This window comes from Brassica rapa, chromosome A06, assembly GCF_000309985.2.
Source record: "Brassica rapa cultivar Chiifu-401-42 chromosome A06, CAAS_Brap_v3.01, whole genome shotgun sequence".
NCBI lineage: Eukaryota > Viridiplantae > Streptophyta > Magnoliopsida > Brassicales > Brassicaceae > Brassica > Brassica rapa.
The window spans coordinates 8674049-8688912 of NC_024800.2; the positions used below are offsets into that span (position 1 = coordinate 8674049).

Here is a 14864-nt window from a genome sequence, read left to right on the forward strand (position 1 = left end):
CATTATTTTTTTTATAATTAAAATTTAATTAAAATTAATTTATAATAATATTATACTATTAATTTTGAAATTAATCAGTGCATTAATTAAAAGAATATTTAAAATTTTAAAAAGATTTTGTTAGATTTTTTTTCAACAGATTCTGTTGTTCCTAAAACTGAAATTTAAATTTATAGTTAAAATGGATTTGTTATTAATATCCTTATAATTATTTATAAATGTTATATATTAAATAAACTAATGTAAACAATAAAAAAAATTATTTGAATATATGGACCTAGACTTCTAATATGACTACTTTGTAGTAGATGAAAATGGTACTTCTTTTTTAATAGAGAAGATGTGTCAACCCAAAAAAAATATTTTATGAAATGTTGATTATGAAACATCTAAAGTTTGATCGCTACACTGTTTGTCGTCTATCTTTTTATCATATTATTTCCACTTTTGTGTCATGTTACTCTTTCTTCCTAATCAATTTTGACAATGATTCATCTTGACTTCTTGAGAAATAATTGCTTTAGTTTTGTGTGTGTGTGGGGTTTACATGTCCAAGATCTTAAGAAGCCAGATGGGGACAGATTTGAACTAGTTTAATATTCGTAATTCGTAGTATAGTTTTTTTCCTGCTAGATGGTGTTAGGATTTAGTATTTGTTTTTACGTCTTTTTCCTATTATATATGTCATCATTTGAAAATCTTGTGGTTCTAAGGTGATCATGTGGTTACCATAACTAGGAACCAAATGTATACGAAGAGTTAAACACATAAAAGTTACTTAGAAACACAATACAAACTTTATAAAAGAGATAATGAAATTACAACATAGAGGTGCAAATGCAAATCAACGAAAGACACAAATCTTACAGACCATCATAAAGATTAAAGAGAAAACCATCAAAGAAACACAACAAATGTCCCACTCCAACATTATTATTTTCTTTCATCCTTCTTAATCATCGGACTCCTTTTCTTTCTTCTTCTCCTCCTCTTCAGTGCTCTTGGCGTGATAACCTGGGAGCTTCTCTTTGATCTTCTCCATCAGTCCTTTCTTCTCTTCTGGATGCTCAGCCGTTTTCTCCGTCACTGGTACTGCAGCCGCCGTGTCGACCACTTGAGAATCCTCTGGTTTCTCGCTGTGACCTGGAAGCTTCTCCTTGATCTTCTCCATCAGTCCTTTCTTCTCCTCCGGATGCTCTACCGTTTCCTCCTTCACCGGAAGGGTGGCGATGACTGGGGTATCATCCTCTGTCTTTGTTCCGTGTGGAAACTTCTCCCTGATCTGCTCCATTACCTCTTTTCTATCTTCCTTTGTTTTCTCATCTTCTTCAGCGATCTTTTTCTTCTCCTTCTTCCTCTTCTCACCATCTTCTCCTTCTTCATCGCTTGACTGTTAGAAATCAACACACTCGGGTTAATAGAGATTTAACTAATAACTAGTATAACACTATATCTAAGTTTTATAAATAATTTTAAATCACACTCAGATTTTTGCATAGTTCCTAATATTAGTGGTTAAGAGCATCTCCAACCCATTGCTATTTTCACCTCTATAATAGCATTTAGAGGTGAAATTGCTCCAACCCACCTCTATTTCTTCCTCTATAATAGAGATCTCTATTTTTTTCTCTATTTATAGAGGAAGAAATAGCATTCCTCTATTTTTTACTCTATATTTTAGAGATTGCTATTTTAGGGGAATACATTGGAGCATATCTCACCTCTATTATAGAGTTCCCCTATTTTAGAGGTGAAAATAGCAAAATACATTGGAGATGGTCTAATATAAATGTGTCACTCAGCCTCCAAATAATTAATTAAAACATATGTTTAGTAATTGTTTCAAACCCCACAAATATCATCTCAGCACTGTATACGTTACTTACAGAGGAAGAGCTGTTGGATCGGTGAAGCTTTTGGAGGAGACTAGGTTTGTTCTCTTCTTCTTCTTCCTCGTGCTTCTGGTGAAGCTTCTCGAGGAGAGTAGGCTTATGCTCCTTCTCTTCCTCTTCTTCGTGCTTCGCCACAAACGCCGGCGGTTCCGAGACCTGAGCCTTGTGCTCAAACTCTGACTCAAGTGTCGTCGTTGTCGTCGTCTCTTGAGGTTTCACTTCCTCTTTTTTCCCCAAGAAGTCAAACAGTCCACGATCTTTAACCTCTCCCGTCGTCGCAGATGGTTCCTCCGTGGTGGCAACCTTTGGGGTCGACTCGTGTTCAGGGACGTTCTTGAACTCCTCCGAAGCGTTCTTGTACTCTTCAGCCATAGTTTTCGCCTGAACAGTTAAACGAGAAAAGATAAACAGAAAATATAAATGAGAGCTTTACTTTGCTTTTAAGGTGATGATGATGTAGAGCTGTGATGAGTATTGTGAATGTGATGAGAGGTGAGAGTGGGGTTTTATAGTGTGAGCGAGAGGGTCCAGGCCAACGCGGAGGTAACGCTGTAAACATTTAATTGATTGTTTTAATAAAGCGAAAAAGGATGGTGATTATTTTCTTAAATTGCAGAATGAACCTCTTTTCTTTAAGTCGGTAGATGAGCGAATCATGAGAATATGAGATCATCCATTTCTTTTTATTGATTTAAAGGTTATGTTAATAATATATTGGTGAAAAACTGAAAAGTTCAACAAAATATAAAATATCGCATAGCCATGTACTTTTTTTTATCTACGGGGAGCTGTATCGATTATCGAAGTATAGTTACGTGGTCGAAGTACATCCTTTAAAATATATTTATTGCAAGACATTAAATTAATTAGATTAGAGACAAATAACTAGAGAGTTTGTGAATAGAACTCTTACATTTTGTTTAAAAAGAATCATTAATCTTTCCTTTTTCTATGTGTTGTCCTTTGTGTGTTTAAAACTTTTGTCTAAAAATTTGCATAACCAAAGCTATTAACATCGTATTTTAGTTTTTATCAGAAAAACATCGTATTTTAGTCATCATGACCATCACGACTCGTGGCAGGAAGTAATTGATGAGAAAAAAAACTAACGGTCACGGTCAGTGAATGGAAGACTCGTAAAAATAAAAATAAAATAATGCAGAAAGACATGGTCTAAGCCAATGAATGATAGCCGCGTGTCCGGAGAGCGTTTAAAGGACCCACATCTGGGATATAGGTCGGTTTTGATAGGCTAGTGGAATGGATGTCGGTCATGTGGGGCAGTTGAACATATTGGGGCACGTCGGGTAGAAGCTGCTAGGTACATGACACTAGTCTTGTAGTAAATCTCACCTTTAGACGTTACATGGAAAAATGATTTTTTTTTTTTTTTAAACTATGGAAAAAGGATTTAGAAACCTTCAGACGCAGTAAATATTTAAAAATTTGATAAAATGTTAAGTATTATACCATTTTCAAAATTAATAAATAATATTTTTGATGATGGTTTGAAGTAAAATGATATAAGATTTAAATTAAAAAAACTTCTTAGGGAAATAACTAAATGTATGAACTTATAATTTTTTTTTTTTTTTTGAACATTTGAACTTATAATTTTGTGGTGTCACTTTCGGCTTCTCTGGTTATTTCCATTACGGACGAAACTTTATCATTTTAATAGATGTGGGCATTGAAAACGCACCATTCTGGAATCTGCTACAAATAATTAAATTATGAATCGTGTTCGGCTGAAAGATTCAAATCGACGTGCCATATATAAATCGAGACGTTTCATGTATACGCGACCCGTAACATTACCGAATTTTGTATTTTAGGCATCATTAGGGTGGTTACTAGTACTATACCGACACATACCAAACGAAGCAATCGTTTTCGTTACTAATTTGGGGAATCCCTTATATATTAAAAGAGGAGCATTGGAGTTAATGCTTTCACACCAAGTTGGACACGTGTCTATTGGAGAGACACTCTCACAAATAAGTTTCCTTATTTGCTTCCTCTATAAGCGAATTCTTAAAGAGTTTCCTTATTCTACAAAAAAAAGTAACCAAGTAATGTTTTAGACTTCTAACGGGAATCGCAAAGCGGGGAGTTTTATCTTCTTCATTCTTAAGCACCTATTACTTCAAACGTAAGGTTTTCAAAGAAACCTTCGAAGTTCTACGTGGAGACCGACTTAGGAAACGACGACCAAGTGACCCCGAAGCTCGGAACGTTTAGACACGCCGGGGTTGAAGACGAGCCGCTCTCTCATCTTCAGACGAGACATGACCATTCATCTGAAAGAAGAACACATCAGGAACACTTTGAAGACGAGAAAAATCTGTATCATGTTCCAACGACACACGACATCATGAACTCCATTCTGTCCTCTTGAGTAACACTTTGAAGACCATCGTCGGTCGTGGCGCGTCCGTGCACATCGATGGGGTTTAGGTGGATAACTTCTCCAACGTCTGATTTGAGACGTTCTGCGAAATCGCTGGACGGTTACAGTGTGTCGTTCTTCGGAGGGCTGCGCAAAGACATGAAGCACCATGATATAATGTGTTTGACGGCTCCCCACTGCATAATACATTGAAGCTCCCCACTGCATGACACATTGCGAAGCTCCCCACTGCATAACACATTGAAGACATGATGCATCATGATATCCGCGGGGTTATTGATGATATAATGTGCTCGACGGCGATTACTCTGTCTACCAATTACATGACGCATCATGATATAAGGTCATAAACCTTGGCCATAGTGATACTTACACTCGTGAGAAGAATGCACATACTATGAGATTAAATGAACTATAAAGAGTATCATCACTCTCTCTAATATTGTTCTTCAACGTGACTTCTTCTTCTCACATAACTTTGTTCTTCAATGTGTCAATCTATGTGCATGCTTGCGATATAAAGACTATAGAGGAGTATGGAGAATCCCAATAGGAGTGATCGAAAGATAAGATGACGACGTCCCAAGAAGAGAAATCCATTTATCTGTTACTCAAGAGGACATAACGGAGAAGATGATGACGTCTTTTCCTTTTCTCTTATAAGGGATTTGTTGTACTATATTCAACGTCCCATTAGTTTGTTACGTGAGAACTCTGTATAAGAAAGAGTTTAACATAACGTAGATATTGTAGCTATAGCGATTTTAATTGAATTAATGAACCGAACTGGTTGGTTCCGAGTTGGAAAATCAATTGAAATCTGCGAATATAACCAATTCGTTGGTTGCTGGCCAAGGCAAAAAATATATGATAATCAACTAATATAATCTGTTTATGGCAATATACGTATATCGTAGTGTGATGGCCGAAATGTAACTTTCTGTTATCGTAGTGTGCTGCCCGAAATATATTCTAAGTTTCAAATTAAGAAGTTAGGTGCTGACAAAAAAAAAGTAAGGTTTTCCCTTTTCAGTTTTATATTTGTGATTTTTAAATTTTGATGAAGATTTCATTATGTCACCTGAAGAAAATGAAGTGAACGATGGTAAAGAAAACCAAAATTAGTTGATGTGATTTGGTGTTAGTTTATTTCCGTTATTGACAATTTATTACAATGATCTTTCACTTTGAGTTTATTTTAAATTTGAAGTTTAATTTATTATTCAAATTAGAAATATAAATATTTATGATTTTTATATCTTAAATTTTTTTAGATGTCATAACTTTTACTTTGTTACAGAAAATTTTAAGTAGTCTAAACTATTTTTTGATATTTTGTAGGTAAAATGAAAATAAAAATATCAAAACTAAAGTTAAGTATTTTCTAAATACCTTTTAAACATAAAATATATACATATCCAAACTATTATTTTATGTTTTAAATACATTTAGAAAATATCAAACTATAGTTTTTATATTTTTATTTTCATAGCTAATATAATATTATATAATAAAATTAATTCATTTATTAACCCAAGATTCACCCGCGGTCGATCCACTGACCCATCGATCCGGTAAGTCCTTTTAACATAATGAGAAAGAAGGTTTTTGGATAAGCTTTAAGAAGTAAGAACATGCTAACGTTTATAATGGTTGTTAATGTCAACATTGTCACATTAAAAGATACAAAAGCCGGCAATACCACTCTGAGGTTGACTTAAATAATAATCAAAATTATTTTAAAATTTTGACAATATTTACGATGATGCTGGTGAATTTTTCTGATCACTTAATAAAAACTTTGAATTTTCTATTTTTTATAACTTATAGTATGTGGTCCTTATTTATTAGCTATTGATAATATAATAAGTTTGAAACACTCATATACTGAAGCCTATGAATTTTCGATGGAGGATTTTCTACACCGAATTCTATAGAAGAATAATGTATCTTTCAATTAATGATTGCTTAAGATATTTATTATATATTTATTTAAAAAATGAAGATGGTCGCATTAAATCTAACTGATTGTATCAGGTAAGATATCAAGTTTTTTACATAAAGTTTGCAATAATCGATATATATTCCAACTACATATCTATCACTGAAAGAAAGAAAAACGAAAAAATCAGTTTAATTGAACAAACCAAAATAAATACAGCTTCCGAATGGTTGTTATATTTTAAAAGAGTTAAATCTAAAAAAATCCAACCTAAAACCAAATCGATGTCCACACTAAACAGATCTAATATCTTCTTATCTTATAAATATTAAAATTAATAATTTTACTCCGCGCAAGGCGCGGGTTATCACCTAGTTATTATTTAATTAGTTAAGTTGATCGCAACACAAATAATTCAGTGCACCAAGTCAAAATGTTTTAAGAATAAATTAAGAATAATCAAACTAGAAGAAGGATCAGAGATATATTTGGTTTGAATAAAAAAAACCAAAACCACAGCTACTCATGAAACTCTTGAATGAGTAGATAATAAGGAAAATTACATGTTTACCACTTTCATGGTACCACTTTTCATTTTTACCACCACTAAGGAGACATTTTCAAAAATGCATTCTTCATTAAGTTTAAAAGACTATTATGCCCTTGTCATATATATATAATAAATCATTATTTAAATAAAAAAAATAAATAAAAAATAAAAATATAAAAAATATAAAAAAAAAGTAAAATCTTTTTTTATGTTTTCGAATTATACTTTTTCAAATTTGAACTTTTTTATTATTTTTTTATAAAATTTTTTTTTCGAATTTTTTTCCGAACTTTTTTCAAATTTTTTTTTGAAAAACGAAAATTATGTTTGAAACTATTTTTTAAAAAAATTTATGTATTTTTAAGTATTTATTTATATATTTATTAGAATCCTAAATTTCACATTCAAAAATCCCTACCCCACTCCTTAACTCTAAACCCTAAGTCTAGATTAGTTAACTCTAAGGATATAATTGTCTTTTATCCTTCATTAAAAGTGAGTGTAAAAGTGATTAGTGTAAACATGAAAAGTGGTACTATGAATGTGCTATTTGTGGCAATTTCCCTAGATAATTTTATGACTGTATGTTTAAAGATTAACTAGAGTTGATTTTGATTTTTGGGCGCAAGGGTTTAGTTTTATTTCTATAAATGGGGTAGTAACATTTTCAAACACATAGATTATTTGTCTAGTTCTAGGTTTTTAGGAACCTACCTGAACATAGAAGAATCAAATGAACCTCATCTAGAAATTTATTATATTCAAACATAGTTTAATTTTAAAATTCAAAAAAATTAATACCCGAAAAACCGACATTTACTCAAATGTGTAACTGAATGCCCATATCTAACTAATTTTATAAAGAAATATTTTTTTTTTGTTAACCGATTTGAATTCTCGTCACGAATAGAACAATTTCATTTAAACTTGCGAAATTATTAAGGTTAACAAGTAAAAAATGGTGAAAAAATGAAATACAATTAATGAAATAGTGTGAAAAATGTAAAAAGAAATGTAAAATATAATAAAACAATTAAAATAGGCAAGTTTTATTTTGTACTTCTGTAATAAAAGTTGAATTAATTAAAAATATATTAAAAGAAGTGCTTAGTATTAATTAAAAAATTGAAAATGTGTAAGAGTCAACTTAAAAATCAACAAATATTATTTTGTACTTGAGTTTGAATAGAATTAGATGCATCACAACTATCTACTATAAAATTATACAACATCAAACACACACAATTATCCTTTGGAATTCATATTATTGAGTATAAAGAGAGAAATGTACCCTAGAGACAAAACAATTTTATTGAGTAAAACACAAATGATCAAACTCTATACACTTGCGTACACGGCAATGTTTCCATCAACAAACAAAAAAACTCAAGTTTCTATATTTTGTTTCTGTTAGTTTCGTGAGATCTCGAAAGGCCCAATGCATTGTTTGGCGTAACACATCATGTACTCATTACGCTAACATGGGCTTTCTCCACTCGGGTCGGGTCAAATCCTGCACCGGGAAGTTATAACCCGACCCGCGATATTTGACAGCGAGATCGAGGAGGGGAAAAGGAAGAAGAGGAGAGAGACGCTAACGAACAAACAACCTTGAAATTTCATCTCCGAAGATTTTTGAATCCACAAGAGTTGTTGGATTCATCAATTTTCGAATCGATCTTCAATCGAGTGAGAAGAGGAGGATCTTTGGGTGGAGCGAAGCGATGATAACAAGATCGAATCTAGCGGAGCAGCTGAGGGAATACCAGATTCGATCGAAGCACGATTGGGCGTCGGTCTCCTTCTTCTCCTCAACCTCGAGCTTTTCTTCGTCTAGGTGAGAGATGTTTATTCCGTTTCGTAAGATCCGAGATCTCTGCATTTGTTTTTGGTTCTTCGTTTGATATTAGCTCTAGTACCTGCCTAAGTTCTCGAGAATTTCGATTCGGTTTCCGGGAATATAAACGAAACTCGTCAAAATTATGCTCAGATGATCGTATAATACAGTGTTAGTTATATTCAATTCAACATCATCCCCTATGTTACGCTATATTCACAGCATGGATCCAATACGATTGTGGCTCCAGCAGTTGTTTTGATTAGTATGTGCTATACGTCAAGGTCACCTGCACTGTGACCTTAATGATATTGTCGTTTCAGCAAAGATTAAGCTAGTTTTGCAATAGGTCTTCGTGTTTTAGGGTGTTTATAAGAGTATTCAGTTTCAATTCGATATTATTATCGCTACCACTCTTGGTATGATTGTGTTTGATAGTAACCAATGTAGAATTCATATACAGAGTAATGCATCTATGTGTTTATTGATTCCTCTAACCAGTACGTGCCATGTTCTTGGCTATCAAATAACAGAAGTGACATGGTTCTCTATCGAGATTCAGTCTCATTTTTATATGATGTTAAGCTGGTCGAAATTTCCTTCCTTATCTCTTACAATCATGATTGAGTCATAAGCTGTTTGAGTTTTTTTTTTTTTTTGAACTTACGAATGCGTACATCTTCATGAGTTACACGTTATTAATAAGCTGCTATTTGGTTTGAGGCAGGGTGGATGTTGTAGTCTTTGTCATCTGGGAGCTAGTCATCTTAGCCTTCTTAGTATTCTCAGCCGTTTCCTTGTACTTCAAACGATTGCAACTCGCCTTCATCTTGGTATGTGTCACTTTGCTACTACTTGTTTGCATGAAGGTCACCAAGCAGGTGAGATCGGCCAGGAAGAAGAAGCGAAGGATGCTTCTTCCACTTTCTATGTAAAGAAACACCAAACCATATGAGAAGTTGCTACTCTTTTTTCTTTCTTCACAAAACTCACCTCCTGGTTCACCCTGCTGATCATCCAATTGCGCGTTTAGTTTAACGGATGATGAAGACGACAGTTAGACTTACGGCATGGAGATTTAGAGCTTTGAGTCATGTCAGGGTGACTGAGCCCGGCAATCTTAGGCTTTAGGGTTGTTAGTGTCTGACAATCATTTTTCTTCTGATTAGCATTTTGGCTTTTGTTCAGGGAAAATAATGTGTTGAAAATTAAAGAGTTATGTTTCATGTGTAATTGTGGTTGTGAAATTCAGACATGAGAATCATAATATCAAGCTTGCATTATTTGATTTCCAGTGGACCACGGAGATTAGTTTTGTTCTTGTTTTTTTGTTTTGTTTGGTTTCGGGTAGGTCTGGGCGTTTTTAACTCAACCTGAAGTATCGACCTTAACCCGAACCGGAAACACCGAAACTGAATCTGAACTGTTTTACAGAAATATCCGAATGGGACTTATAAGCTTACTACTTTGGACTTTGGTTATAACCCGAACCGAACCGAAATTCGAATTAGGATCTGAAGATATCCGAAATTAGTTAAATATGTTAATGTTTTTATATATATTTAGGTGATTTAGATATTTTAGAGTATTCAAAATATTTTTGTAGTTTGTTTTATTTGAATATTTTTTAGTTAACTTAGATAGTTTAACTATTTTTTAATTAGATTTATAAATAATTTATATATTTTAAAAAAATTTAATCAATTTTCGAAGTTTTTTAAAATATATTTCTGTACGATTTTAAACATTGGTTAAATTCAATCCGAACCTAACCGAATCGAACCCGATCTGATAATTAGTAAAAGCCGAATGGTATTTATGAGCATAACACCGAAAGTCCGAAAATCCGAATCTCTCGGACCGAAACCGAACAGACCACCGAACGCCCAGGCCTAGTTTCGGGTTTTGACTCGGTTTAGTGATCGTGAAACAATACAATAAAACAATACAATAAGTTGTTGGAGACACGTCTCCAGAGGGCTCCTTTCATCCTCCGAGTTCTCTTCAAACATTAGGCGTATGGATGGAGTGTGGTGTAACTAACTGAGCCAAGCACCATATGGATTCATAATAATGGGCCAATCCCATATGATTTTCCTAATAATGGGCCAAGCGTCATATGATTCTCTCGTCATGTCCATTTACCCGTCATGAAATTTGAGGTTCAAGCTTCATCAATAAGGACCACAAAAGATTAAGATGCACCAAATAGAAGTTATAACGGTGTAACTTCATAGTTGAAAAGTGAAGGCTTGTAGGATTTCATGTGACTTGGGGGAAAAAGACAAGAAGAAATTAAAACAAGGGAGATAGATACACAAGAAAGTGAAAAATAGTGAAGTTGAGGACGTGAATATGTGGAAAAAGCAGCAGCAATTTGCTCTAACCGGTCACATCTCACATGCTCTGTTTTCGCCACCACATCTCCTTTTACCTTCTCACAAACTAATACTTTGTGGTCTCAAAATTATGTAAATGTGGTTTTGCCACTCGTAATTAAAATTATTAATACAGTGTCCAACTTTTTCTTCTCACCAAGTTCTAAAATGAAAACAAAATTCTCAACACACAAATGGTTATAGTATTATTTTTGCGAGTAATAATAATCAGTTGATAAAATAGCTTATCAAAAGGCACTCTCCATATATTTTTATTAGTTTTATAGGACGATCTTTTGTTTAATTTGTTATAACTTATATATATTATTTAACTATATATTGTTTTTCCATATTTTAAGATTTGTCTCTCATTTCTTCCAAGAAAGTTATTGTTTATGCTTAAAGATGCAAGACCATAAAATACATGAAAAAAAAAAAATTGGGCACAAGATATATTTTTAATCTTTTTAACCCGAACAAAATATTTTTAACCTAAATAATGACGGAATCACACGGCTACCTTACACCTTCCACACATTCTTAATCCTTCTTTGTGGCCACATCACAAGCTACCACAAACACTAATCACGTTTTGTAGTATATATACATGGAGAGAGAGGAAGGTATAGTTTCAGACAGTAACAGACTAACAAACAGTACACAACGGTATTATGTTGGTAACAGATCAAAGAGCAGAGAGATCAGAGTCGAAACATATGAAGAAAGGATCTTGCAAGAGTCATAGACTCACCAATATGATGGAGAAGTGGAGGAAGTGTAAGAAAGGACACTTCTCTGTGTACACCAGAGAAGGCAAAAGGTTTGTTTTGCCGTTGGATTATCTGAAACATCCAATCGTTCAGGTCTTACTGGAGATGGCGGAGGAAGAGTTCGGTTCCACAATTTGTGGCCCTTTAAAGGTTCCTTGCGATGGAGCTTTGATGGATCACATCCTCATGTTGCTCAGAATGAAGAGTTTGTCTAGCCATGGTGGTGATGATGATGATGTGAAGAAGAAGAACCATGATGTGTCATGCAAAGAAGCTTCATCGGTTTCATATTTCTTCCCTCTCTTTCGCTGCAACGCAGCCCATGATCAGACCAAGCTTCAGTCTCTAGTTTTTTAACACTTTTATGCGTTGTGGAGAACGCTTTTACAAAGAAAGTTTATTTCTGTTTGTACATATATATATATAGAGAAACAGAGATTCTGTATAAGCCTTGCAGTTTGCTAAATCAATATTCAGTTTTGACAGAGATTTCTGTAAGAGAAGTCAATTAATCGGTTAACCAAATAAATGAGTTAACTAACGGTGAAGTGTAAGATAAGGGTGGTTGCTAGAGCTTCGAGGTTGTGAGCTTTATAAGTTCTCTTCTTAAAATTTTGCCAGAAGGATTCTTAGGGATTGAAGCCAAAAACGTGACCTTACGTATCCTCTTATATGGAGATACCTAAGCAATCAAAACAAAACTCAGAATAAATATAAGGAACCACAGTTGAATTAGTAACTAAAACATGATCTGCATTGGTTGGAAAAAAACCTGTTTTGCTACGAAACTCATGATTTCACTTTCGGATAAGTTACTTCCAGCTGTTCTTACGATATATGCCATTGGATATTGCCCAGCTTTCATTTCAGGGATGCTTCAAAAAATACAAGAAAGAAAAAGTAAAGAGCTACAGCAAAAAAGGATTCATTAAAAAGAGAAGAATTTAGTGATGCGTCATGTTAAAAAAGCAAGTCCTCACGGTATTACTGCTGCATCAGCAATCTCTGGATGAGCAAGCAACAATGCTTCAAGTTCAGCTGGAGCAACCTAACAAACATTACCAAACCCACCAACTTTACAAAAGATGATCCACACATTAAGAAAGATTTTTGTTTGTTACCTGATAACCATTGCATTTGATAAGCTCCTTTAATCTATCAACAACAAAGACAAAACCTTCACTGTCAATGTAACACAAATCTCCAGTCTTCAACCATCCTTCTGAATCAATAGTAGAAGCAGTAGCTTCTTCGTTCTTGAAATAACCTTTTAAAAAAAAAACAACTCAAAACAGTTACATACCAAAACCAAAAAACCAAAAAAAAAACACCTTTCATAACGGTAGGACTCCGAAGCCAGAGCTCCCCGGTTCGATCTACCCCCAAGACCCGACCCGTATCCGGATCCACAATCTTACCCTCCACATTCGGAGCAAGCAGACCAGAGGAACCGTACCTCTCCGTCTCCTCTTTAGTAAACATAGAAGCAACTATAGCCGCCGTCTCGGTCAAGCCATAGCCTTGCAGAACCCTAACGTTACTGTATCTCTCAACGAACTTCTCCGTCACCTCTCTGCTCAGAGGAGCTCCTCCGACCACGACGGTCTGCAACGAGCTCAAGTCGTACTTCGAATTAATCTCCTCTGCTCCGTTAACCATGGCTACCAAAATCGGCGGGACGAGAGAGAGATGCGAAGGACGGTGAATCTCCACGGCGGAGAGAAGCTGATCCATCTCGAACTTGGGAAGAACCACGATCGTCCACCCTAACGCGATCAAGCTCGTCGCGAAACCGCCGAAGCTGAATATGTGGCACATTGGGATCGTGCAGACGGTTCGCTGCTCTAAACCGAACCGGGCTCGGTACGCTTGTACCAAAGCTATTAAATTACGGTGAGTCAGCATTACTCCTTTGCTCTTCCCCGTCGTGCCTGATGAGTATAACAGAGCCGCTACATCGTCCTGGTTAACTCGCTGCTTCACTCGCGACTCGCTCGCCTCCGTCTCCATCATCTCCTCCAAGCTCCCGACTATCTTGGCCCGCTCTCCTCCGCCGGAAGACGCCACGCGGTTCTCGTCCATGAGAACCACCGGGAGATTCGAGTTCGTCAGCTTGGAGACGAGCTGGCGCGTGGTGAAGGCGAGGACGGGACGCGAGTCTCCGATCTGGTTCGAGATTTCGCCGGGAGTGCTGATCGGATTCGCCGTGGTGATGACGGCGCCGAGTGACATTACGGAGAGGGAGACGATGGGGAAGAGGATGGAGTTTGGGGAGATTATAATGACGACATTGCCCTTGCGAACGCCTAATGCGTAAAGGCAAGACGCGACTCTCTCGACGCCGAGCCAGAGCTCGGAGAAGCCGAGGCGACGACCTGTGACGGCGTCGACGAATGCGGTTTTACCGCGGTGAGGCTGTGATGCAATGAAAGATGTGACGTCAAGTTGTTGGTTTGGCGGGAGAGACATTGGTTCGCGTTTGCTGTGGAAAGTGGAGGTTGAGTCGCAGAAACCATTTTTCCGATCTATCGCCATCGTTTTGGATCCTGTTTCGCCGCCGTGCGTAACCGTCACTTTGGTTGTATCGTATTGGTCGTTAGGGGATGGAAGTTATGTTAGGTAACTCCTGACCCATAACTTACGTAACCGTAAAAGCCCACTTAACTATACATGTTTTTGATTCATTGGCCCGTTATATCTTGGGCCTCGTCGCGCTCCAGAAATAAAAGTCTGTTGCTCATCTTCATCCTCAGTTGTCTAGAGACTGAGCTAAATTATTTTCTAAACGAGTTCCGTTGTAGATCTATTCATTTAAAAAAAAATTGCTAATCATTCACTTAGAATTCTTTTGTTTAATCGATTTAGGCTCGTGCATAAACATATCGTGGCCGACCGTAGTTGGTATATATCACTATATCAGACAGAATTATCTTTTGAACTAATACATAGTTGGTTGCAAATTATCAAATAAAGTGATCATATTTTAATATTTAGGATTCTACTTGTCCGACTCGACCTTGACAAATGACAAGATTGATCATATGATCTTATACAGAGCAATATATATATATATATACTATTCTTG

The 14864-nt window shown here is 35.5% G+C and overlaps 4 protein-coding genes across 4 annotated transcripts; 2 read left to right on the forward strand and 2 right to left on the reverse strand.

The window, feature by feature from the left end:
* Positions 1–756: 756 nt before the first annotated feature.
* LOC103872837 (dehydrin ERD10) lies at positions 757–2386 on the reverse strand. The gene is made up of 2 exons (XM_009151277.3): positions 1887–2386; positions 757–1390 (listed from the first exon to the last, which is right to left on the reverse strand). The coding sequence occupies exons 1-2, from the start codon at positions 2262–2264 to the stop codon at positions 953–955; spliced, it is 816 nt and encodes a 271-aa protein (XP_009149525.1). The 5' UTR covers positions 2265–2386; the 3' UTR covers positions 757–952.
* Positions 2387–8384: 5998 nt separating this feature from the next.
* Positions 8385–9919, forward strand: LOC103872838. Its single transcript, XM_009151278.3, has 2 exons — positions 8385–8631; positions 9359–9919. Exons 1-2 carry the CDS (start codon positions 8519–8521, stop codon positions 9564–9566), a joined length of 321 nt encoding a protein of 106 aa, XP_009149526.1. The 5' UTR covers positions 8385–8518; the 3' UTR covers positions 9567–9919.
* A 246-nt stretch (positions 9920–10165) lies between these two features.
* On the forward strand, positions 10166–12227 carry LOC103872840 (auxin-responsive protein SAUR62). The gene has a single exon (XM_033274029.1). The coding sequence runs from the start codon at positions 11681–11683 to the stop codon at positions 12134–12136; it is 456 nt and encodes a 151-aa protein (XP_033129920.1). The 5' UTR covers positions 10166–11680; the 3' UTR covers positions 12137–12227.
* On the reverse strand, positions 12126–14685 carry LOC103872839 (4-coumarate--CoA ligase-like 2). Its single transcript, XM_009151279.3, has 5 exons — positions 13111–14685; positions 12901–13046; positions 12760–12827; positions 12552–12654; positions 12126–12461 (listed from the first exon to the last, which is right to left on the reverse strand). Exons 1-5 carry the CDS (start codon positions 14312–14314, stop codon positions 12348–12350), a joined length of 1635 nt encoding a protein of 544 aa, XP_009149527.2. The 5' UTR covers positions 14315–14685; the 3' UTR covers positions 12126–12347.
* Positions 14686–14864: the final 179 nt, after the last annotated feature.

What these genes read in the sequence shown, in the direction of transcription:
- LOC103872837 (XM_009151277.3), bottom strand. Translation starts at nt 2,264, where the DNA reads ATGGCTGAAGAGTACAAGAACGCTTCGGAGGAGTTCAAGAACGTCCCT. An exon ending in GATCCAACAGCTCTTCCTCT is followed by an intron (nt 1,391 to 1,886) that starts GTAAGTAACGTA and finishes GATTTCTAACAG; the next exon opens with TCAAGCGATGAAGAAGGAGA.
- LOC103872838 (XM_009151278.3), top strand. Translation starts at nt 8,519, where the DNA reads ATGATAACAAGATCGAATCTAGCGGAGCAGCTGAGGGAATACCAGATT. An exon ending in TCGAGCTTTTCTTCGTCTAG is followed by an intron (nt 8,632 to 9,358) that starts GTGAGAGATGTT and finishes GGTTTGAGGCAG; the next exon opens with GGTGGATGTTGTAGTCTTTG.
- LOC103872840 (XM_033274029.1), top strand. Translation starts at nt 11,681, where the DNA reads ATGTTGGTAACAGATCAAAGAGCAGAGAGATCAGAGTCGAAACATATG.
- LOC103872839 (XM_009151279.3), bottom strand. Translation starts at nt 14,314, where the DNA reads ATGGCGATAGATCGGAAAAATGGTTTCTGCGACTCAACCTCCACTTTC. An exon ending in GCTGATGCAGCAGTAATACC is followed by an intron (nt 12,655 to 12,759) that starts GTGAGGACTTGC and finishes TATTTTTTGAAG; the next exon opens with CATCCCTGAAATGAAAGCTG. An exon ending in TGAGTTTCGTAGCAAAACAG is followed by an intron (nt 12,462 to 12,551) that starts GTTTTTTTCCAA and finishes TTGATTGCTTAG; the next exon opens with GTATCTCCATATAAGAGGAT.